This window comes from Anabrus simplex, chromosome 1 (genome assembly GCF_040414725.1).
Source record: "Anabrus simplex isolate iqAnaSimp1 chromosome 1, ASM4041472v1, whole genome shotgun sequence".
Classification (NCBI taxonomy): domain Eukaryota; kingdom Metazoa; phylum Arthropoda; class Insecta; order Orthoptera; family Tettigoniidae; genus Anabrus; species Anabrus simplex.
Window position 1 is genome coordinate 1,547,722,284 of NC_090265.1, and position 26,610 is coordinate 1,547,748,893.

The following is a 26,610-nucleotide window of genomic DNA, read 5'->3' on the forward strand; positions in this document are numbered from 1 at the left end:
TCGGCTTCTCCATCCTGGTCCTCCTGTAAGAGATCCTGAAACAGAAGAAAGAGCGAGCACTGAAAAATGCTACAGCCCAGACAATGCTCCTTCGAAGATGTACTAATAAGTACAAGTGCCTGGCTGATACTTGAAAAGTACAGAGCGCCTGGCAAGGACCGAGCGGTATAGGTGTGTTATATAACCTTCGGTCCGTCAGATCGCCACTGCCAACGAAGGAGAGATAATGCAAAGACTCGACGTTCTCCGGAAGTTTCCGAATTGATTAACACATGCGTTTCTCATCGTCTCGTACTTCTGACTACACTATACAGATAAGAGTGCTGGTATTTCGCTCTCATTTATTTCTACATCCTTGTAGAAAGACACTGCAGGTTTACCGTTATTGTTCTTAAATTTATAGGTAGATCTGCTAAAATGAAATGCAATAATAATAATAATAATAATAATAATAATAATAATAATAATAATAATAATAATAATAATAATAATAATAATAATAATAATAATAATAATAATAATAATAATAATAATAATAATAATAATAATAATAATAATTTTTGCTTTAGCCCTTGTGGACAATTAATTTTCAATCGGAATTTTGGCTCCGCCTTTTGACAAATCATCCTGTGTCCGAAACGATTGGATATTGAACTTCATGTGAATTATTACAGTTATTTTGCCGCGCTGAGTAGCTCGGAAGGTAGAGCGCTGGCCTTCTGAGCCCAGCTTGGCAGGTTGAGATAATGGCTCAGTCCGGTGGTATTTGAGCTGCACAGATACGCCAGTCTCGTATTGGCAGATTTACTGGCATATTAAAGAAATCCTGTAGAACAAAATTCCGGCAACTTGGCGTCTTCGAAAACCGTAAAAGTAGTTAGTGGGATGTAAAATCCTTCTACTTATTGCCAGAAAGTTATTTTTCAGGACACGCTATCAAGGTAAACTGCAGATAAATTAATTGGGCCTCTTATCAACTTATTATCGGATTTGAAGCCCTTCAGTATAAGTTTTAAAGGACACAAAAAAGCGAAACCATTTTCATGTTGGAAACTTGTACGATACCGTTCCGCTGTTGTTACTACGTCCAACGTAGTAAACTTCGAATACTGACGAATGCTATCATCTTCAAACATTCTTTTTTTTTTTTTTTTTTTTTTTTTTTTTTTTTTTAAACAGTGATGCCTTTTAACTCTTCGGTCGTTCATCCATTGGGAATTGACAACAATATCCGTAGTCAAGTTGGCAATACGATTGTTGCGGATTACGGCTGTACATGTCTCTTGTTTTTCTGCCCATTCCTTTCGAGCGCCAAATGTTGATAGTTTCTTAATTGTATGTATGGAGGCGTTGTATGCTGCAAATCTGTTCACATTTTCAAAATGTCGGACGTTGACAAGTGGATTGACATTGCTAGAGAATGTAAATACCTTCCAGAAAATGACTTAAAGGTATAAATATAATTTTGTATATTTCTTACCAATGTGTGGAAATCCGCTTGCATTCTTGTGTTATTTAAAAAAAATTACTTTCAGGTGAAACATAATTAATTGATGTTCAGTTGTGTGATCGTTATACTCTGCTAATTTATTGCAATACTTTATTCTCTAACTCAGAAACTCTGTGATATGGTATGTGATCTTCTTTTGGAGGAGTCCAATATTCAACCAGTATCTACTCCAGTTACAGTTTGTGGCGATATACATGGGCAGGTAAAATCGTACATAACCTTAAAAATACTACGGAACTGTTAAGCACGCGAAAGTAAATTGAGTTGTTGGTATGTGTGATATTTACAACAGTTGTTTCCTTCTTTTAGTTTTACGATCTAGAAGAATTATTTCGCAATGGTGGCCCTGTACCGGACACAAATTATATATTCATGGGTGATTTCGTAGATCGGGGCTATTATAGTTTGGAGACCTTTACGAGGTTACTTACTCTGAAGGCAAAATGGTCAGATCGTATTACATTGCTGAGAGGAAACCATGAATCTAGGCAAATTACGCAAGTTTACGGATTTTACGGTAAGTCATGTAAAAGTCGTTTGGTGTTCATACTATAGTTGTGATTTACATTATTATTTAAATTTTGTTACTTATTTGATGTTTTTATTCCAGATGAATGTCAAAACAAATATGGAAACGCAAATGCCTGGAGGTATTGCTGTCAGGTGTTTGATTTACTAACTGTCGCTGCGGTATGATTATATAGTTTTGATACTCATTTCTTTATTGAAATTTGTTCATGTTTTTTTGCTCAACTGTTTACATGTAATTAATTATAAATGTCTTGTACTTCAGTTAATAGATGAACAAGTTTTGTGTGTCCATGGTGGACTCTCGCCCGACATCCGAACACTCGACCAGATTCGGAGTATAGAGCGGAACCAGGAAATTCCTCACAAAGGTTGATATATTCTTAACGTCTTTGAAATTTGAGGTGAAAGAAACTAAATTGTTTGAAGATGGTTATTGGTAAAGCTATCTATTAGTGGGGACTCAATGGGGCTACATGGTTACTTTTGTTGTGCTTGTGCCTCTCTCACCTTGTGGCAGCGAGTGCACTATTGGTGTCTTTCTCTTTCCTATCCTCTTCTGCCGTGCTTTGCTCTGCATGTATGTACCCTAATAATCTGATGCTGACCAGAAAGTAATCTACTTACAAGTTACATAGAGGTATGATTTTTTTTTGCAGTAATTTATGTAGGATTTTGTGAAAAGTAAGTAGCTACGTTCTCGCGTAATTTCGCGAAATCACTTAAATTTTGCTTTAATAATTTTTTAAAATTATTGATAAAAAGTTTTACTGTGGTAGGTAGATATATAAATAACATCAAGTTATTGATAATTATTTGTTAATTACGATTACACGATCATATCCATCACTCTTCTTTCTGAAAGATAGTATTGCACGATACAGTGGAGCTCTCTTTTAATAGGCATGTCCCCATCATTGACAATCAAATTATACAGGGACATTCTTTTATCTATGCAGGGGATTGCCACTCGCACGGTCGCCAGTGCTCCGAGTTTGTCTCCCTCCAAGCATTTTGTTGTAATGAGGTTCTCTGTACCACAAGTTCACTTCCTATGCAGTCTGCTGAGAGCTTTATCAGCGTAGGTTCAGTTTAGTCTAGTGTTCAGTGTGTTCCAATCCCATTTTCATTATGTGAGTATGTGTAAAATCATTTAGAAATCCCAATAACTTGGTGGCATCATTTGGGAACATGCACACTTTTCAAGTTTACAACCAAAGCACCAACATTTTACAAAAGGAATGTCATTTCATTTTTTCTAGGAGTCACTAAACCCTTCAGTAATCTTAATAAATAGTTTGCTAACATGTCCAAAAGCAATTGCAGTTATCGTACACTTCAGTTATTTTATAAATTGGCAAATAATATGAATAATTAGAGCCTTCTACTTCTAAAACACCACCACAATAAAAATACAGTATTTAAAAAAATGCAATTTGGGATTTTACCTGGTTGGTCTTTTGTTTCTACCAACCAGTTAGCCACTGGAACTATTTTTCTGCGATTTTGAGTTTTGCACTGTCAGAAAATGTTACTTTTGCTTTAAATAGACCTTATCTCTTTCATTTGATTTCTTTGTATTAAAATATCGCTATTTTCTTAACCAAAATTATATGATTCATTAACTTTTAGCCCTCCTTTTTTTCTGAGCACTCCTGGCTCTCCAGCTCCATTTAACCCATATCTGCCCAAATTATTTTTCTGTGGAATATTGCGATATATTTTGCAAGTACAGTTGTTTGTAACCTAAATGAAAGGATTATGATGATTTTAGGTTTTATTAACATTTTCGCCGAGATTTACCGTGTCGACACATGTCGACAGTGAGCATGGACCTGCTCAACAAAGGAACTTTTCTTCACATTTTAAGCTCATATGAATGTAATAATTAATCACTTAGTAAATATTAATCACACAAGTGTTGAATAAGCACAAAATATTACAAAATATGACTCAAAACATAAATCAGGAACAGTTTTGTCTCAATTTAGAATGCACACTGTTTCAAAACAAAAGGACAATATTCGTATGTTTGTAGTACACAATACAAAATTTGCAGCAAAAATTTTGAGCAAGTATGATCACTGAAAATAGCAAAAAACGGAAAACTACGAGTAGAATTTCAGAACATTTTAGCCTGTGTTTTGAGGTTACACTCTGCTTTTCGTTATCCAGTTTGGTTTAGCGTGAGTGAAATGCCTCGAAGCAAAGGATGCAGCAGCCAACGTTACATTCTTTCCTGGCAGCGCTTTACCACACTAAGCGCACCGCACTTGCTTCTCTCTTGTTTCGAGGTAGTGGGATACCCCATCGAAACTAGTTTCTGGCAACACGCGTGAAGATACTTTCGTACTCGGCCTTCCTGCATTAGGATGCGTAGTGGCACAAGATCGGATATATGCCCTGACGTTGTACCGTGTGAAGCCTCTTTGCCCTTTGGGGTCAAACAGTAAAGTTCACTTATTTCTGTACACACTAGTTCAGCACCAGCCCGGAGTTGATCACCAGAGAGTCTGTTTAAATCTCACATGACTCATCATCATCGCTATCCCCGTCGCTATGGAAAGCATTTTCAGATGGTTCTATGTACATAGTAGCATCTAGGATGTCTTGTGATTCCTCCAGGATGCTTACGATCTGCTCGACGGTCAATCTGAGAAGAATAAATGAAAATTCTATATCAGTACTGAGGCAATCCCATTCGTGCCCACCGTCAACATATGTTGACATGGAACTTTAGTGCTCTGCTAGACAAAAGCAACTTTAAATCAGTCATAAATGAATTCAAAATCTGTTAAAGGCATGTTTCATTATTACTTTTAACACAAAAGTCTGATCTTACCTTCAACTTTCACAATATTATAAGAAAATATTACTCATCACAATGGAAGCATCATCCTCTTGAGTGTATATGGAGTGATATTTCATACGCAGCCATGCGATAAGGTGCGAAACAAAGTGTTTCTTGTTTCCGTGCTGTGCAGTAAGTATGAAAGAATGAACTGTAAACAATGCACCTCAAAAATATTCTTCCAGTTTACCGATATAAGATCGGCAATATTCAGATATTAACGTCGACAAATGCCGACAGCAGGCACATGTGAGTTAAGAATCTGCTTGCAGAGGGATAAGAGACAGCACAAACACATGGACAGCATATTTATATAAATCAGATAAAGCAAACATTAAATAAGTATAAGTATGATACAGTATTCACGTGCAGTGTTCAGCATTTTTATCTCCCTATCATTGCCCTACAGGTGGAAGACAAACATGTAACATCTAGAATATTTGCATATACCTCTTCTGGGGGGGGGGGGGGGGGGGGGGAACGCATTTTTATAAAATGGACACTTATCTAACCAATCTTCTGAAAAATAGTTTTGTAATTCAGGCTTACTGTTGATTGCCATATTTAGGATTACGTGTAAAAATGCTTTGAATTCAGGAAGAGTAACATCTATCCATGACCTCCAAAATAGACTCGCGCCTCAGGGGGTGTAACCCTTTGAATGTTTACACTGGCATACCGGTTTGGCTCGCACACAATTTCCGACAATAACTCATCAGTCATGAATAACACTAGCCTGCAAAATAAAACATTTTTGTGTGGTAAAAACGAAACTAGGTGGGTTTTATGAATTTCTTAACGCAGAATTCGAGAAAAAAATTAGTTTTGGCGAATCACATCTGGTTTGGTGGCAATTTTACAAAATATTATTTTGTTCTTACGTAAAATTGTTGATACTTAGTATCGATTAAATTTGATGTATTAATGTAAATTTCAGCTTGCAAAACGTAATCATATTTTGCATGCATTGAATACACATAAATGCTGCTTTGTAAGCAAGTAGATAGTATGTATTATATTTTTAATGTATATTGAAATTCGTGAAACTGAAGCATAAAGCGCCTATTTAGTTTCGACTGTACAGTTGCTTTTAAATTAATATAACCGTACCTTGAATAAAAATTACATAGTTTTGTTACTTACATTATGTGCAGGTTAGATTCATACCTCCGTCTTTTCCCGTTTTCCGTGGAATTTCCGGGTTTTTGAAGTTCTTGAATGATCTCTAGAAGGGTCGTCTCGTGCAATCGACCAACGGTAATCAGCCATCATATTCACATCCCAACGTCCCTGATAGCGTCGTTTTGCATCTTTGAGATCCTGGTGAAACCTTTCACCTTGTTCTTCACTGACAGCTCCTAAATTTAGAGGGAAATAATCCAGATGCGAAGCTAAGAAATGAAGCTTAAGGCTCATATTACAACCGAGTTCCTTAAACTTTACCAATATTTTGCTTACAATTTCTTTGTATTGAGGGTCCTTAATGTTGCCAAGGAATTTAGTCACTACATCTTTGAATGCGTTCCATGCCTCTTTCTCAATTTTGGTCATCGTGTCTGTGAAAAATTTATCCTTCATCTGTTTACGAATCTGTGGTCCATCAAATACGCCTTCTGTGATTTTTGCATCTAATAATGAGGGAAATTTAGTGGATAAATATTGGAAGCACAGGCTACTTTTATCTAATGCCTTGACATACAGTTTCATCAATCCAAATTTGATGCGCAAGGGTGGAAGTAGAATTTTTTCACGGTCAATAAGACTTACATTCAAGACATTTTTGGATTCTGGTTGTAGTTGTTTCCTTTCTGTTCAATTCACTGTATCCCAATGTTTATCCCGTGCCCTGCTATCCCATTCGCATAGGAAACAAGGAAATTTTGTATAGCCTTTTTGTTGTCCCAGCAACAATCCAATGATCTTCAAATCACCACAAATTTGCCACCCATGCTCATGATATTTAATTTTTTCAAGCACCAACTTTAAGGTCTTGTATGTTTCAGACATTTTTGTGGAGTGTGCAAGTGGACGGATGCCAGAACATTTGTATTATGAAGCAAACCAGCCTTTAAACTTATTTTGGAAGAGTCAATAAAAACACGCCAGTTACTAGGATCATACTCTTTCTCTCCCAATCGACGTAGAAGATTTGAAACATCCGTACAAAATAAAAGTTCATCTTCTTGAGTATAATACTTTCGAACTGTTATCTTTGAAAGGAAACTGCTTTATCAGTCCATCATAAACATTGCATAAGGGCTGGGGATTTAAACACGTCTGTTTATTCAAGTGGTCTAAGATGAAAGACAAACTCTCAACTGTCTTATCTTCAATCCTATATACCTCGCGGTCTATTGCGTATCTGGGGGAGTTTGTTATGAATTTACCAGGAAATCCCCAACTACAAAATGAAAATTTAGACAGCAATAAACCTATAATAAAATGCAAACAATAACAATTCGAATCGCACAATTGTATTCTAAAAAAAGTTGCGCGAGAACATTTCTCAACATTACATCTTACGAATTCATGCAGATACTAAAACACCGAATTGCGTCAAAACTAGACTTGATAGGAAAAAAAAGCATCATTTTCGGAATCAGGGCAGCGATTTCCATAAGAATTACATATTTTCTATGTTACCGCAAAATCATGTTGGCTAGTGTAATTGGAGAAGGTCAAGTTCGCTCTTAGGATTATTAGTCCCTTGTGGTGGCTTATAACCTGGCATACCTGTGAATGGATTCTTTTGAAGTTCATGTCACGGTATTCCCTCCAGTATTGCCATTTAGCATACTTTTCTCATTATCAGGATCTTCATCACTTAACTCACCAACACAGTCTAGTTCTGCAGTATCTTCCTCACCACATAATTGAAAATCACTCTCACTATCGCTGAAATCACCATCACTATTTCCTTCTCATGCTGCTCGAACGACACCTTGTTGCTAAACGTCTGTTTACAAACTCGCACAGTCTTGAAAGAATGCCTGTAAAGCCTGATTTCAAAGAGGTTATAGCTATACATGGCTTCAAATTGTCATTGAAAGATGGCAGTAGCTTACTATACCTGTAATTCATGTGTGCGTAACCCGACAACAGAGTTTTGCCCGACATAGGATCTATGCAAGATATTCTCGTCGGGCATGGCTCGCCATGTGAGTGCTAAGGGTTAAGATTCCTCAAAATCGCTTCAAAATATTTTTTGTTGTGTTGATTGTTAATGTGAAAAATTTATGCTTTACTGATAAATTAACACACACTTAAAGCAAGCCTAACCCGTTATTCCTTCTTTTTTAGGCATTTATATGGTAAGTAGGCCAAAAATCTATCACTCTCTAGAATCTAAGCATCACAGGCTGATGGGGTGATAGGTACTACTGTAGAGCCTTTGCGTTTAAAGCAGGTGCAAAAGTATATAAAAATGACATGAATTGATACCTGAAGTAGTGTAGAAGAGAAATCCTTCTTTTATGCTTGCCAGGGACCCATTGATCTGCCTATATATGTGTTCTTTTTTATATATAATGTCCTTGGATAAGGGTCCAATATTTACAGAAGAGGCAGCACACAACAAAGGAAAAAAGGTCCTATGAACATTGGTCACAAATCCAATATCTTCAGAGTTATGATCCGCTACCACTATCATCAATGTTTATGATGTTCCAATAATTTACCAAGGGTCGTATGCAACAAATTATAGTATTACAGTGTCACAGTGAAAGATACGCCATTTGAGCACTACCGTACACCTGATGAAACTAACTTACCTGACTGCGAGAGCAGTATGCTCTGTAGTATGCAGTGGAATACTGTACGTTGACTAATGTGTTTCGTCCATGCTTGATACAGTACAAATGCTCACACATGATGTACTGCATCAGTTGTCTACATACAATGGTTTTGCATTTGTTCCAGACAAAATTCTTCGAGTGCGAGATAAGCCTCTCCTACATAAGACCATAACACAACACACTAGTAAGTTTATGATCAATGTTTAGGTAGGAACATATTTCCATCTTTTGTTGCTTATGACTGTCCATAAATTATTGGAATATTGTGATCATTGATAGCATTGGTAGCAGACAATAACTCCGAAGATATTTGGTTTGTGACCAATGTTTATATTACCATTTTTCCTTAGTTTGTTCCATACTGCCTACTCTGTAATAATTGGAACCTTTTTCAAGGATGTCCTGTATAGTAGAATAACAACACAGGCACTGTAAATCTCAGATTTGCTGTCATTTTCTGTGTTGCTATTGGCTGACTTGGGTCAGCTGTCATGTCCGATCTGCACCATGCTAGATCTCTAACTAATCTTGTGCGAGAGTTCAACGGAAACTTTACCAGCCGATGGTGATAAACTGATATTTGCATATACTCCTAATCAAAATTTAATTCCTCCTTATTTTCTCCACAACATTCTCCATAATGATTTTGATGAGAATCATTGTGCAGCATACTTGTGACCAAATATCTATGAATTCAACACTACAACACAAATATTATACTGGCTTTGAATAAATACCAGAGCGAAGTATATACACTCGAACCTCTATCTCAAATCACCTCGGGAGCTAAATTCTTTTTTTGAGTTATCGAAATTTTGAGATGTAGAGAATTCCTGTTTTTGAGCACGTGCAGTATAGTACACAATCGAATAATATGTATTGTACCCGCTCAAAGCCTGAGTCCCAACCAGCATTTATCTCCGGGTCTGTTACGGTCCGAATCTATCGCAATTAATAAACAATTAAAAAAATTATGAAGATATAAGATCTCCAGATACATGTATGGGCGCCATCCAATCAGTACTATAGGGTTGAACGGGACACTCTAATCATTAACTTTACGGCTCATCTTAAAAAAAACACAAAATTAAATTAGATCAAAGGGAAAATATATGAAGGCTCCGTCCTAGGACTGGGGACAGATATTTAAACGGTCACCAAGGGTTTACTATGCTACAAGAACAAGAACCTGGGAACTGTTTCCTTGCAAATGCTAAAGGAGCATTTTATTTAAGTTGAAAAATTTTATACACAACAAAATTCGTTGATCCTTAATTTGCCGGTAACTTGGCAAATCATTCCTGAAAATTTTACATAATACTTTACTCTTTTGACCACCCATCCACTTGGGTGGTGGAACCGTTATTTTCTGAGGGTTTCAATTCGACCCTCGTGAACACAATGAATATTGATGGTCATGGACCAATTACCTGTTGGCCAAGTGGGCGCGATCACATGAATCATGTCATCGCCTCCACTTTGATTGAGATGAAACAAACCTGGGCCGTACAAACTCTCCCTGGGTTCCTAACCAAGATATGCTAATCGTTAACTGAAGGAAATGACAAAGTGACTCTAACCTAATGTTCCAGATGTAGGGATTTGCCATCACATTACAAATATCAACTTATTATTTACAACAACTTGACATTTTTACGTTATTTCGCCAGCTGACTTCCCTAGTATCAATCATCAACCGAAATTTAAAAAAAAATTAAATTTTGATTTTTATTATTATTATTATTATTATCAGTGGAGATCATGATTATCGTAACACGTAATCATCATTGATTTAATATTTCAATTTCAAATTTTCACCATTATTATTATTATCATCCGAAATAATATATTAAACTATTCTTCTTATCCTTCCTCAAATTATTATTTTTATTATTATTATTATTATTATTATTATTATTATTATTGTCCGCCTCTGTGGTGTAGTGGTTAGCGTGATTAGCTGCCACCCCCGGAGGCCCGGGTTCGATTCCCGGCTCTGCCACGAAATTTGAAAAGTGGTACGAGGGCTGGAACGGGGTCCACTCAGCCTCGGGAGGTCAACTGAATAGAGGTGGGTTCGATTCCCACCTCAGCCATCCTGGAAGTGGTTTTCCGTGGTTTCCCACTTCTCCTCCAGGCGAATGCCGGGATGGTACCTAACTTAAGGCCACGGCTGCTTCCTTCCCTCTTCCCTGCCTATCCTTTCCAATCTTCCCATCCCTCCGCAAGGCCCCTGCTCAGCATAGCAGGTGAGGCCGCCTGGGCGAGGTACTGGTCATACTCCCCAGTTGTATCCCCGACCAAGAGTCTGAAGCTCCAGGACACTGCCCTTGAGGCGGTAGAGGTGGGATCCCTCGCTAAGTCCGGGGGAAAAAACCGAACCTGGAGGGTAAACAGATGATGATGATGATGATTATTATTATTATTATTATTATTATTATTATTATTATTATTAGGCCTATTATTATTATTATTATTAGTTTGAAAATTTTATATTTTAATTTCAATTCCCACCATTATTATTATTATTCTCAGAAATAATATAATAAATTATTCTTATTCTTCAAATTATTTTATTAGAAATCAATTTCATTTGTTACACAGCAGTTAACTATTATTATATTTAATGCATAACCCTTTACAATTATGGTCTACTTTAGCACTTAATCAATTAAGACATGATTTACTTAGAATATTATTATTTCTAAAATTTATATTTTATGTTTCACTCTTTAGAATTTTGTCACACATGTTAACTCCCAATATGAACCATCAAGCTCCGAATTCACATCGGCTGGGATAAAATAACGGTATTCGAACCCGCAACCTTATTTTCGTACTGTCGTTAATTTATGGGAACACCATGTCCTCCCAAAACAAATCCCATGGCTCCTTGCAGTTGGGCAAATACATCCAATCTCTGCAAGTGCTAAATTATTCCTTCCTTTTCTTTTTGAAGTCCATTTATTCCACTGGAACTCTTCAAACCGTTTAATTCATTAGTTAATCCTCGGTGCGTGGACTCTGCTCTGCCACTCATAACACCGGAATCGGCATATTATCTCGACGTAGGTCTCAGGGTCCGATGGAATCGGAAATGAGTCGGCCCGACACACACTCGAAATTCCGTCTCACATCCGCGAGGCTGACCAAGTATCAGTAATTGACCGTTCACTTGGTAAATTTACGTTGAACACCCGCGACCGTTCTCGCGTAACATACTTCCTATACTTGATATAGAATCTCACACTCCTATCCGTAGGTTTTGATTTAATGAGTTCTGTGAATATTCGAACTCCTGCTAGTAGACTGTTTAAGACTGTAATACGAACTAATGCACGTCCTGGATCACTGTGCTACGTAACTTAATAACATCTCAAACAATACTCCACGAGTGAGTACGCACACGTACTTGCGTAGTCACGGTTCCGACAATTCTCCACGAGTAAGTCTGCACCCTGGCGTAGTAATGGTTCGAACAATTCTTCACAAGTCAGTCTTCCGTCTCCATGACCATATATTTATATTCGTCTCGCCCCTCCTCCGAGTTCACAAGAGGTCATCTTAGGGCACACAGTTCCAATATCCTCATATAACTATTTACGGCCCTGCCAGTGGCTTAAACTTGGGATCCACTGATGTAATAATGTTATTATATCCTCTATGCCAATTCTCAAATACTATTGTTCGCTGGTAATTAATATAATCGTGAATTTAGCTCCTGAATCCCAGGCGGGGTATTTCGCGCCGTTTGTAGCGTCTCTCGCCTGCAGCCAATCAATGAATAGCGTCCATGAATTCTCAGAATTTTGCCAGTCAATCTCCCTCAATAACTTCTAATAATTTTTATTATATGGTGAGGCTTCTAAATTTCACCTTATCTCGAATTTATACATCACTTTCTTCTATAAATTTAATCCGTGGAGGTAACGTTGATAGTGTTTCTTACAATACAAAGTTATCGTGACTGCCTCTGCCCTGCAAATTTTACGATTGGTCCAAGCTTACGCGGGACTGAGAAGTTTCATATTTTTTCTTCAAGTACCAACCGTGCGCTCAACCCTCGCTAGTACATTGGAGATCCCTTGACGTCATTTATAGGAATTCTGATTTCGGCCCATACATTGTTGCAACTATAACTTCGCCCGCGGCCATGAAACTTTTCCACTGACTCGGAAATAACTTTACTTTTCTCTTTTCCAACACGTCACAATTTCTGAGAAAGCTAATTCTGCTGGCCATTGTATTTCTTAATCTTAGTGAAGACATTGGTCTGTGGTAGGTTTCACCATATCATTTGAACTGGTCCATACAATATATAAAGTAAGATATTCTTGCTTCTGAAAATGAAATATATATTCCTCCATAATTAATTACAATTGAATGATGCCTATCACACCCCCACCAGGGCGCAGTATCTACTGGCTGATACTGTATACAGTATTATTTAACCAGATGAAAACAATCTCAAATATTTTATCACTTTAATTACAACACTTATTATAGCAACTTGTTGAAAACAGAAAACATACAGTTGTGGAACATGAAATATACCTCCATTTACACCTTTGGAAGAAATCTGTTAGTTTCTTCTATTTTTACTCTTAAGCTTAATTCGTTCTGTAGTTTTCAATATAGTTTATTGCTATGAAAACACTATTATTTACATTTGACTGACTTTGTGTAGGATCAAAGAAAAACCACTACACGTAATGCCTGGTCTGCTGATGGTACAGGAGAGGCCACATGCAGCTTCAACTCTTACAAGTCACCTTGTTGGGAATCCTAATTATCGTATTTTTCTTGGTTGACAGCAGCCATGATGATATGTCTCTATAGGGTGCTTAGCCACTGTAACCCAAGTCTACATTTATGTAAGCCTTGAAATCAGCCTCGCAATTAACAAGCTGCTTATACTTCACTCAGTCTTTAGGAACGGGTGTGACTTTCTCCTCTTCATGTTCTGCAGCTTTTGAATTCTTTCGTCCTGCTTTGCGGAAGCAGTTTACAATTGTTTCCTGCTTCACATTGGCTCTTGATTTGCTCAGCATTCTTCAAGACTGTAGTAGATTGATGTGCATTAATGACTTAACGGATTCAATTCTTCTTAGAATTCTGTGAATATCCTTCTTCCTGTAGTAATGTTTCAAGTGTTTAACTCACCAGTTGGTCCATGGGATGTAGTTTGGATGTGAAGTTTAGAGGCGAGAAGACTACACGTACTGCCTTCAACTTCTGAGTGTGAACAGGACAGTTGTCTATGAAAAAGAGGATTTTTCTCACTTCCCATTGAAACTTTTCATCAATATCATGCAGCCAAGATTCGTAAATAGACTTTCTGTTGCTTTCGTACATCACCTGTAATGGCTCCACACCCGAAAGAGTTTTTTTCCGATTTTCTGATCAGTAGAAGTTTTTGTTTTTCGGTTCCCATTATATTAGCTCACAGCATCATAACCCTTCCTTTACTTCTTTTCCCTCCAAAACCCTTCTCATCCTTTAAACACCGTTATTTTTCCATACAAGCATATGTAGAAGAAAGTTTCATCAGCATTACACATCGTTTACACGTCGTTAGGACTGTATTCCTCTAACAGGGCCGGTAACTTGGTAATGTTTGCTGTCCACTTCACCGACTGCAGCACTGTCACCTGACATTACCATTTGCACAGTTCCATTCCAAAGTTTAAATTATTTCTAGCCACTTAGAGCTAGCCCGAGAAGATTCATAACATAGCTCTCTAGCAAAGTTTTTTGGCTTGTTTAAGAACTAAGCTATCAGTGATTGGAATGTTTTTGGCTCACATGTTTCACCCAATGAATCATAGTGTTACATGGTCATACGACTATCAGCCTGTTGAGCCCACTTCAGTATTTCCCGGAAGGGATGAGTGAGTTGGGCTGGAGAGCTTTCGGCTGGCCTGAGGGCATGTGACTGCCTCTACTTCCATAAGCTTTTTGTCTGGCATCCCCATGTATTTTCTGGAAGGCGAAACTAGAATGCACCGGGCGAGTTGGCCGTGCGCGTAGAGGCGCGCGGCTGTGAGCTTGCATCCGGGAGATAGTAGGTTCGAATCCCACTATCGGCAGCCCTGAAAATGGTTTTCTGTGGTTTCCCATTTTCACACCAGGCAAATGCTGGGGCTGTACCTTAATTAAGGCCACGGCCGCTTCCTTCCAACTCCTAGGCCTTTCCTATCCCATCGTCGCCATAAGACCTATCTGTGTCGGCGCGACGTAAAGCCCCTAGCAAAAAAAAAAAAAAAAAAAAAAAAACTAGAATGCTCCTATTCTGGCCGCATCCGAAGATACTACAAGTAGAACTTGATCAACAGGTAAATACGAGCAGACGTGCCGCAAACAGGTGGTCATGATTGAGTTGTTATTGTTGCGAGTGTTGAATAGTCAGTTAAGAGTCATGAGCCTAGAGTTCTGCTTGTGGAGCAGTCACATGAGTTGCTTGTGTAAGTAATTGGTCTTGTCTGGTGTCGAGCCAAGTGTACAGCAGTTGTGGGTTGTGATATCCAGTGAACATGAATTCTAACCTGTCTTATGAAACTGCTGTGTGAAGCGAAGTGAAAGATAAGACCTCTCATTCAAGATTACGCAAGGATTGCCTATTCCATGTAAATACTCTCAGCTGAAGACCTGCTGTAAGGAGAAGTGTCTTTTGTAAATAGCCAGTAATTAGTGAAGTGTTATCATTCATTGTTAGTTATAATTGTGTGTGTACTAATTGGATCATCCTTGATTAAATTAGTTTAGTAAAAACGGTCAGTGTTTCATTCATAACAATAGGCACTATAAGCTCCGGGAAACTTGTTTTCAGTCTCTTCCTTCATGTGCCATGTCCTCGCAGAACGTTGACGATCAGTAGAATGATCTGTTATTTTTTTATTTTATTTATTTATTTATTTATTTATTTATTTATTTATTTATTTATGTATTTATTTATTCACGAAGCACAAGATACAGCTACGCTGAGCAAATTTCACTTGCACTGTCAACAGACTATTTAACAAATGTAAACTTTCATAATAAAATATAACAAACATAACAAAATATAACAAGATCAGGTACACAGCCTACTAATAACAACTGTCCAAATCGAAAACCAAGAGAATGTCCATGTTCATAGCCAAGTCGTCATGGGTCAAGATGGCGGTATAATCCCTTCACATCAACTTATCTTTAAGAGACTATTTACACACCTCTCGAATACACTTTTATTTGATGCTATATCAAGCTCTTGTCTCTTATTAATATTGTTAAAGAGTGTTGGGAGGCGCATTAGGAAAGATCATTGAAGTATTGAGTGCTGAGTGTGGAGAATGTGGAGAAGGTCTTTGGTTCTGGTGGAGCGGGAAGGAACACGGAGAGAGAAGAGTGAGACAAGATGTTTCGAGCGGTAATGCCCATTTAAGATCCCGTGAATGAAACTCAGGTCAGCTACCTGTCGCCTGATGTGCAGCAGTGACATATTAATTGCCATTAATACCTGCTGCGTAGACAGATTTCTGAGCTTAGGGTTTCTGTTCCTTACAATTGCAGCAAACAAGGACACTGCTCTGTCTGTTAGTATTGGAGGGGGAGGCTGTTGTCCAAATAGGAGAGCAGTAGTTTAAGAGGTTGAATGAGCATGAGGAAGAAGTGACGAAGAGCAAGGGGGTCAGAAATTTCTTTGAAGCGATAGAGAATGCCTAGTAATTTGATAGCCTTGGTTGTATGTGTTTCTATATGGGTCTTAAATTGTAATTTTGTGTTGAATATTACACCTAGGTCACGTTGTTGCATAACCACGGTGATGGGCATGTCGAGTAGGTAATATGTCGGTAGAGGAGATTTACATAGTGTTATGGTCATGTGGCTGCATTTTTGTGGATTGGGGATAAGTTTCCAAGTACGGCACTAGTTCGAGAGGGCATTAAGTGAGGACTGTAGCAGAGCTGCATCTCCTGGATTCCTGATTTCCCTAAATATCTTGCAGTCATCAGCAAAGAGTAGGGTATTCGCTGTTTCGTTGAGTTCGGACGGCAGATCGTCTATAAACAAAGAAAACAGCAAGGGGCCAAGAGTACTGCCTTGTTGGACACCGGACGTGACTGGTAACCATGAGGATGAAGTGCTTGATATGACCACTCTCTGCCAACGGTTATGTAGGAAGCCAGCAAGAAGGGTTAGAAGACTGCCATGTATATTAAATCGTTCGGAGAGTTTATGGATCAACACAATATGGTCTACAGAATCGAAAGCTTTTGAAATGTCTACGTAGCAGATATCCAGCTGTGATTTAGCTGCAATGGCGTGTGATGCAAAGCTATGCAGAGTGGCCAGGTTTGTTAGACAAGAGCTACCTGGTAGAAAACCATGCTGCTGGGTTGAGATATAAGGCAAAGTGAATGCAAGGAGACGCTGGTGTATAATTTTTTCAAAGATAAAGGATAGTGTGGGGAGAATAGAAATTGGTCGGTAAAATGAAACATTAAATTTGTTGCCTGATTTGAGAAGTGGAACAATATTTGCCTGTTTCCAGGTAGTAGGAAAATAGCGGCAAAACATCCGTTAAATAATTTAGAGAGAGGGACGCAAAGAGTGCTGGCAGTATTTTTTAGGAAAAGAGGACCTATAGTGTCGGCACCGGTGGCTTTGTTGGTACGAAGAGTTTGAAGAAGGTTATGAACTTCACTTGGTGTGGTAGTTATGCTTGATAGGGTTCTGTTTGAAGCTGTACCAACGGGAGTGAGCGGTTGGTTTTGTAAGAGAGGGGAGAAGTTGGAGAAGAAATACCTGTTGAACAGTTCATTGCGATCGGCGCCGTCTGCTGTTGCATCGTTGTGGTTCATGCTGACAGGAATCCGCTCCGCCCTTCTCCGTGTGTTGATGAGACTCCAGTAGCGCTTGGGATTGCTGCGGACGTTTTCAGTGACAGTGTCTACGTGTGTTTTGTAGTCTCTTCTGACCATAAACCTCGCATGGCGGCAGATTTTAACGAAGGTATTGTGAGTGTGTGGGTTAGGGAAGTCTTTCCACAGGCGCCAAGCTCTCTTCTTATTAAATGGTATCAGTTTGGTCTCTTGATATTTGCTGGTAGTAGTTCGTTGTGCAGGTACAAAGTCTTTAATTGCAGCTTGCAGCCAGTCGTACAGCAGGTCGATAGCCGATTCGATATCGGCTATTTCGAGCAGACTGCAGGGAAGGCATTCCAGGGCACGACACATTGCAGGCCAGTCGGCACGGCGCCAGATGTAGGTAGAGCGGTAGGATGTCCTGCTGTTTTTTCGTAGCTGTTCTAAACAGAGTAAGCTTTGTCACCCCAAACCACCGGCTCATGTTGCAGAGCCACGATGTCCTACTTCTCCCCGGACCACGTTTTCCATCTATTTTCCCTTGGAGTATTACTTGCAGAAGGTGGTATTTACTGTTCCGCACCATACGACCAAAGTATTCTAGCTTCCTTCTCTTGATGGTAGTGAGAATTTCTGGTTCTTTGTTTGTACGGTGCAAGACCTCTATATTGGACATTTTAGCTGTCCAAGGTATCTTCAGCATCTGTAGGTATGTCCACATTTCAGATGTTTACAACTTCTTGCACATGGTCTCAGTGTCCATGCCTCAACACCGTATAACAGAATGCTGAAAACGTAGCACCGGAGTAGCCGTGTCGGGAGTGTAATGGAAAGTTTTCTAAGTCTCTGAAAAGAAGTTCTGCCCTGTTCAATTCTGCATCGGATCTCATGATCAAGGTCCCAGTCATCATTAATGTGACATCCCAGGTGTTTAAATGTTGCCACTCTTGCGATCTGGTCCTTTGTTGCTGTGACATTACCTCGAATGCCATCTTCTTTCTTGCTTATTTATAACCATCCACTTGGTCTCTTTTACATTAAGGCTCAAGCCCATGGCGCTGCTGGTTTCAGTGACAGCATTAAATAGTTCCTGTAGATCCTGGAGATTGGTTGCAAGTAGCACAGTGTCATCGGCATACCTGATGTTATTTAAGATAAAACCATCAAACACAACTCCTTGAGTCTTTCCGTAAAGAGCATCCCGAAAAATCTTTTCTAAGTTCATAATTGAGACTTCTTCCGAGACACGACCATCAACTCTTATGCCAGCACTCTGGTTCCAGGAGAAATTACCAATAATACAGATGTCCCGCCCATCAAGTCCTAATTCTTGAAGAATGTTCACGAGTTCATCATGGCGGACTGTATCTATTAAGGCCGGTATCCATTGATGAACATTTAACACCAACATGTTAAATTGAACATGTTAGAATTGCCAAGTATGTTGTCATTACGTCTTCCAATTGACTTTGCATGTTAACTCAGAATGTTGAGGTTAACACTTGTAACATGTTGGCATGTTTTCTGCTGCAAGTGGAAAACTTGTCAATTCGTTGTTCGTGAGATGTCGGCACAGCTTCGGCAACTTCTGTGCTGTTTCCATGTCAACAGATAGCTTAAACAACTTGCTTCTCATGAAAAAAAGTAGGATTTGTAATGTCCAATAATGGACCACTTATATGGGTATTATAAATTTACTCTTTCAGGACAAATATTTCAGGTTCCCTATGGGAATCAACATCTGATGGCCAAGCAGGCATGAATTTTTGGTATTGAGATAAAGTCTCTCATAGTGCATTGGCACGGCCAATGGCTCCTAGTAGTCTACGCAATGGCCTCCACGGTATGCACTAGCCATGCGTCTTGGTGGGTGTGCTAAGTACCAACTGATGAGCCCAACATAGCACACGGGGGCGAAACGCTGGCAACAAGGAATGAGTTAGCTGGAAAATTTATAATATCCAATAATGGACCATTTATATTGGAATTAGGATTATAGTTACAAACTACAAATAAAATTTTGCCCACGTGTGGTGTTCTCTCTGCACTGTACTAAAATTTATAGTCAGAAATGGAGTGGATCAAGGAGATCACTCTGGACTTAATTAATGATACAATAGACAGGCCTTCTTTGTGGAATGTCTCATCGAAGGAATACCGGCAAACGCGAGGAAAGCCGACAGTTTCCAGGAACTGAAAATTATCTATAATTGCTCCTGCGAGTGCAATAAAAAAGAACTAGCTTCCCTGCGCTCCCAGTACAGTCGCGAATTGCAAAAAGTTCAGAAAAGTCCGAAGTTGGGGATGGGAGTGGACGAAGTTTATACTGTGCGGAAATGCAGAGTTATCCCAAGACGCAGGTGTGGTGGAATAGCTGCTTGTAACTGAGTGTCCTCCTTTCTTATGGTAGGAAGTATTTTTTCCAAAACGACGTTAAAATCATGCTCAGACATTCTCAGAAAGTTTTTAAATACAAACCTGTCTTCTACTTTTAGCTCATTCAGAATGTCATTCACATTGTGCCTTTTATTGAGGTACTGTTGTACCCACATTCTCCTTTCCTTCATTCTCAAGATCTTGTAAGAAGCAACAGTGGCAATAACGAAGGCCAAATCCTCTACATCTTAGTCCATTGTCCTTGTATGAAAATACAAGACACCACCTGAATGTATTACCACAAACAGATATGAACTACCTGAATATAAACAAAGGACGTCATGTTTAATAATAATAATAATAATAATAATAATAATAATAATAATGTCATTTGATTTACGTCCTACTAACTACTGTTACAGTTTTGGGAGACGCCGAGGTGCCGGAAGTTTGTCCCACAGGAGTTGTTTTACGTGCCAGTAAATCTACCGGAGCAAGGTGACTTATAAGATCACAAATACCACCGGACTGAGCCAGAATTGAACCTGTCAAGTTGGGGTCAGAAGGCCAGGGCCTCAACTGAGCCACTCAGCCCAGCGAAGTCAAGCTTAACATGTTCATAAGTGGGGACACAAATGTTAAATGAAACAGTATTTAACAGTTAACATGTTGATAGTGTCACCAGTTAACATTTAACAGTTTTAACTTGTTGTTAAATGTTAATCAGTAGAGACAAATTGTTTCTTTAATTTATGTAGACAAGTCAGTACAGGATCAAATAAAATACCTATTATAGTTCTATGGCACTGCCGGTGGCTCCAAGTAGCCTACGCAGTGGCCTCCACGGTATGCACTAGCCAGCGTCTTGGTAGGTGTGCTAGGTACCAACTGATGAGCCCAACCTAGCACATGAGGGCAAAACGCTGGCAACCAGGAATGAGTTAGCTGGAAAATTTATAATGTCCAATAACGGACCATTTATATTGGTATTATAAATTTACTCATTCGGGACAAATATTTCAGATTCTCTTTGGGAATCGACATCTATATCGGCTTTTTTGTAGTCGATGAAACAAACAAAAATATCGACATTGACATCTCGGCGCCGTTGACCTAATACCTGCAGACTGAATAAGGCCTCTCTGGTACCAAAACCATGTCTGAAGCCAAACTGTGAGGTTCCGATATTCTCCTTACATTTATGATAAATTCTCGAATGCAAGACCTTAAGGAATACTTTCAGAACGTGGCTCATCAAACTACTGTAATTGTTCATATTCATTGCAGAATTTTGCATTGGCTTTCTTAGGCAATATTACGAAATTTTATTTGAGCCAGTCGTGAGGAATGGTTGCACTGCGGTGAATACTGTCGAATAGGTCAACTAATAATCAAAGGGATTTTCCTTTTTCAAGCAGTTTCAGTATCTCGGCATACATCTCACCAGGGCCTGGAGCCTTGTCATTCTTTGCTGTTCGTATGGCATTCTCTACTTCTGCATGTGTGATATCCGCACCGTCCGCCCAAGCACCGTAATCCTTATTTCTGCAGTCCAAGGAGAGATTTTGTACATATTCCATCCATTCCTTCAGTTTCTCTTCTGTGCTCGCTAAGATGTCACCTTTCGTATAAGGAGGATTCAACTACCTTTTTTGTATGCACCGGTTACTTGTTTCACTTTCTTGTACATGTTGAAAAAATGTTTTGAATTCAGTAATTCCATTTCGATGCATTCCTCAGAGAGTTGTTCTTTTGCATGACTTATTTTTTGTCGTATTAACTTCTGCAAACTTTTGTACTTTACAAGATCTTTGTTCCTAAGAGACCTCCTCTGGTCTTAGCTTCAGAATTTCTTCTGTCATCCACGGCATGTTTTTCCTTCTTCCAGCACCCTTTAATTTTGCTTGACTTATGTCGTTAATTGCATATTTGATGTGATTCCAAGTGCCTTCAGCATCGTTTACATTCAGTCTGTTTTGAACTTCCGTAAGTTTTACACCTAGGGCTAACTGAACTTCAGAGGCTGTGAACTTGCATCCGGAAGATAGTAGATAGTAGAACCCTGAAAATGGTTTTCCGTGGTTTCCCATTTTCACACCAGGCAAATGCTGGGGCTGTACCTTAAGGCCAAGGCCAGTTCCTTCCAACTCCTAGGCTTTTCCTATCCTATCGTCGCCATAAGACCTATCTGTGTCGGTGCAACGTAAAGCCCCTAGCAAAAAACAAAAAAAAACAAAACTGAACTTCATCCTTCAGTGCTTGATCTTGAAGTTTCTGAATCTCATTCGGACTAAAACTTCCCTTTAAATGGAATTTCTTCAGCCTGAGATTTATAGAAGCAAATAGTAGGCTATGAAAAATGAAGTGGCGTATGGCTTTTAGTGCCGGGAGTGTCTGAGGACATGTTCGGCTCGCCAGATGTAGGTCTTTCGATTTGACGCCCTATATGAGTTGATATCGGCACCAGGTTGTGTTTTCACACATTGATAGAATTTCTGAACTGCTTTTTAATTGTGATGTAATCCAGTGATCCCCCAGATGTGTTCATCAGCCGGGCAGCGAATACTACGTAAAAAATGAATATAAAATCTCATTTTATCCCCCTCAGGGCATTAACAATAATACCAGACAGGTATACATTAACTGCTAAATTGAACTATTTTAGTGTTATCACGAATAAGAGTATTTTGAACTTCTAGCTTTCTACTGCTCGTTCATAATTATGCAACTCTGGGGCTTAACACTTAGTAGCTGTGGAGTGCCATACAGGTTTGTATTGTCATGCGGAATCCAGTGATCGCGTGCGATTCCGCATTAAATCCATACACCGCTCACGCATAACACTATGCGAAAGTCAAACTAAACATTGATACAAATTTGCTGACAATAATGAATATTATTTAAAAATAAAGAATTTGACAGTATTTACGTTTTAATTTGGAGCACCCAACGACTCAAATATGTATTAATAGTATGTAACTAGCACATATATAGGTTACGTTAGCCGGGCGGTCTATAAAATGGCAGAACACTGTAATCAATCTGGTTCCTAATACTCGTGTCAGCATTTTGAGGTCCACGTATAGAGGCAACGTGGAGGTAGCTCGAAATGTGTTTGCTATAATAAAGGCCCTCCTCCTGGCACATCTGGACCAGTCAATCACCTTGGGGATTGCTTGCTCCTAATCTGTAGTCACAGACTACATCAGCCCGTCAGCCATAGCCAACTTTAGCATTGAAATCGTCCATCACAATGTTTAGCTCAGATGGTTTGGTGTATGACAGGGCTCCTTCGATTTTCTTGTAAACATTTTTGACATCAATGTCTGATGCATCACATGTTGGAGCATATATTTGGATTATATTCACCAAAATTGGTCGTGCATTAAGCTCTTCCTCTGTAATGTAAATCATGATTCATCTACCACCAGGCGAATCTTGTCCTTTGAGGTTTTTAAATTTTTCTTAGGAAGGAAGCCATTCTTTTTCAGTGTTGATTTGGTCTGTTAAGAACTCAAAATGTAACACTATTTAACACCTGTAAAAAAAAAAAAAAGTTAAGAGTTGACAATTATAAGTAGAATGACAAATTTTCTTCTACAATAACATCCTCAGATTCTATCACACCATTTTTAACCATGTACATATATTATTTACAATATTGTTTACATTGCATAATCTTGTCATTAATTGTGAAGCAGAGATATTATGAACAAGTGAGATGAATTATGAATGTAGAAATCCTTTGTTGGCACTTAAGTAAGTTTGAGATTTTTCTCTACTTATCTTAAACCTGCTTATCTGGTGACAACTATTGGACTGAGTCCAGGTTACTTGCTTCTGTTGTGGTTTACTAACTCGTGGGAGGGGAGATAAGTGTAACCTCGTTGTTATGCAAATATGGGAACAGGACTAGTTGAGTTGGCTGTGGTTTGTCTTGACGTATATACGAATGACTGCATCATTGACTGCGTGAAATTAAATGTGTGGTATATATATCGTATGGCTTTACAAGTACACAAAAAAAATATATCAAATGGAAATGTCCAAATTTGACAACCAGTCCAGAGCACTCGGAGTCACTTGATGTAGAAGCCTCAGATCTCCGTTAAATGCTCGAAGTGGGCACTCCTTAACGATGCGTTCCATTGTCTGCTCCTCCGCTCCACAGTCGCAGTCAGCAGACGAACGGAAATCCCATTTCTTCAACATGTAGCCACACCTCCCTTGACCCGTCCTAATTTGGTTCAGCTTCGACCAGGTTTGACGCGGCAGTTGGAATCCTTCAACCTTCTTTGTTGGATCTTGAACCAAGTGAGCGTTGTTGGGTGGATGTTCATGCCAACGCTATCGCCACTCAGAGGTCATGTCGAAAGAACTGATACTTTTAAAATCAGTTCAGGGTGGTTTGCGTGATTTCAGACAAGTTGTTGGTGGGTGTTGTAGGGAATCGTACAAGGGAGAGTTCTTATGAGAAGAGATCTTCTTGAGCAAGTTTACCCTAGCTGCTTTCCTCCTTAGATCTGGCGGGGCAATATTAGCTAAGACAGGTAACCACTGAATGGGAGTAGATCTGACAGTACCAGTGATCACTCTCATGGCTTCATTAAGCTGGACATCAATCTTTGTTGTGTGAATGCTGTTTTGCCATACTGGAGCGCAGTATTCACCAGCAGAATACACAAGAGCGAGTGCAGCAGTGCGTAGGGTATTGGCGTCCGCACCCCAGATACTTCCGGCAATCTTGCGGAGTAGATTCACTCTGGGGCCCAGTTTCTTAGATAACGTGATGCACTGTTGTTTGAATGTCAAGGACCGATCCAGAGTGATTCCTAGATATTTGGGATTGTAGTTATGCGGTACTTCGGTTCCGTCGAAAGTCACATGTAGCTTCCTATGGGCTTCCTTATTATTTAGATGGAATGCAGTAACCTCAGTTTTATTGGGGTTAGGTTGAAGTCTCCATTTATGGAAGTAGTCATTCATTTTCGTCAGATCACTTGTCAGTACATTCTCACAGTGCATAAGACCTTTACTCTGGAAGACTAACGCTAGGTCATCTGCATACTGGATTTTCAATGAGTCAGTGTCTGGCATATCATGAATATACAAGTTAAACAGAATGGGGGCCAGAACTGATCCCTGAGGTAGGCCATTGTTTAAGAGTCCTCCATCTGCTAGATTGTCCGTTCAAAAACACCTTAAAGCATGTGTCAGAGAGCATGTTGTTCACTAGAAACGCCAGCTTTTGACATGGGATGATTTCAATAAACTTCGACATCAAGCCATCCCTCCACACAGTGTCATAAGCTGCTGTAAGGTCCATAAAAACTGCAGCTGATCGGAGACCTTGTTGAAATCCAGCTTCAACTAGAGTTGTCAGTGTTAAAACCTGGTCGCAGCAGCTCCAATGTTCCCTAAAGCCACCTTGTTCAACAGGGATGGTTTGATCAATGGCCTCTTGAATGCGATTTAGAATAAGCCTTTCTAGTAGCTTATAGGTCATGCTGAGTAGCGATACTGGCCGGTAGTGAGAAGCATCGGTTCCATCTTTGCCTGGTTTCAGGATGACAATTATCTTAGCCTGCTTGAAAAGCTTTGGTAATCTTCCAGTTCGTAGAATTTCATTGAAGAATTCAATGAGCCACAATTTTGTTTTAGGTCCTATGGCTTTAAGAAACTCTGGATATACGCCATCAAAGCCAACAGCTTTATTTACCTTTAGCATATTCAAGACTATGTCAAGTTCCTCAATGCTGAAGTCACCTGAGTAGTCAGGATGTGGTGTTAGATTGGATCTCTTTATGTACAATTCATTTCTCACGATTCGTGTATGTGCCTTGTCAATTTTAGCTTTCGAATTCTTCATTAGTCTGGATGCAACAGCATTGGCATTCACACGTGGGCCTGTGCTTGACAGCCTTGGATCTGTACCAAGTTTTCTTATAAGGTTCCAGGCTTTGCGACTAGAATGTGTAAAGTTAAGTTCTGCCACTGTTTTATGCTATTTTTCTCTTCTGTTGTTATTGAGAGCTCTCAAAAGGTCATCAGCTGTTGTATCATCTTGAGATTCTTGATATTTAACATACAAATCATTGCATTCTTGAGACCATCCGGGGATCTATTCCTTCCGAAACCCACGTGGAATGTAATTTTTTGGCATTAACTTTAATAGCACGCACAAATCGTTCATAATTGGATGGAATTGGGGGAATCCACTGAACGGTGTTATCAAGACCTTTCTGAAACAGTTCCCAGTTCGCAAGTTGAAAATTCCATCGAGGTTGTGGGATGGAGGTTACTAGTGGAATTTCTGTACCATAATAAATAATGACTGGCCTATGTTGGCTGTGTGGGAAAGACTTGATGACTTTTCATTGTCATATCGTTATTTCCAGATTTAGATACGATGCACAGATCAGGGGAATAATCCTTTAACCACCTACTAGATCGGAATGTTCCTGGATCTTTAGCTGAAGATTGTACAGATCCATCCATTCATTTAGAACTGCCCCACTGTTGTCTTCATTCAGATATCCCCATACATAACTATGGCTGTTGAAATCACCGACATACACTACTGGGTGACTGAAGGATCTTACAGGAGGATTTGGCCAGCTGACTTGTGGAGGTTTATAAATATTTACTACAGTGATGCCAGCAATCTCTACAGCCAAAACAAAGACATCTGCTGTTCTGTCTTGA

General features: G+C 39.2%; 1 protein-coding gene across 2 annotated transcripts in view; it reads left to right on the top strand.

The window, feature by feature from the left end:
- The first annotated feature begins 1,316 nt into the window (after nucleotides 1-1,316).
- The window catches only part of PpV (Protein phosphatase V), a 60,073-nt gene continuing 34,779 nt past the window's right edge, over nucleotides 1,317-26,610 (top strand). For both annotated transcript variants that reach the window (XM_067138082.2, XM_067138083.2), the window contains exons 1-5: nucleotides 1,317-1,451; nucleotides 1,617-1,712; nucleotides 1,820-2,027; nucleotides 2,121-2,200; nucleotides 2,304-2,409. In XM_067138082.2, the coding sequence (XP_066994183.1) occupies nucleotides 1,338-1,451; nucleotides 1,617-1,712; nucleotides 1,820-2,027; nucleotides 2,121-2,200; nucleotides 2,304-2,409 (604 nt within the window). In that variant the 5' untranslated portion in view covers nucleotides 1,317-1,337. The remainder of the gene's footprint in view (nucleotides 1,452-1,616; nucleotides 1,713-1,819; nucleotides 2,028-2,120; nucleotides 2,201-2,303; nucleotides 2,410-26,610) is intronic.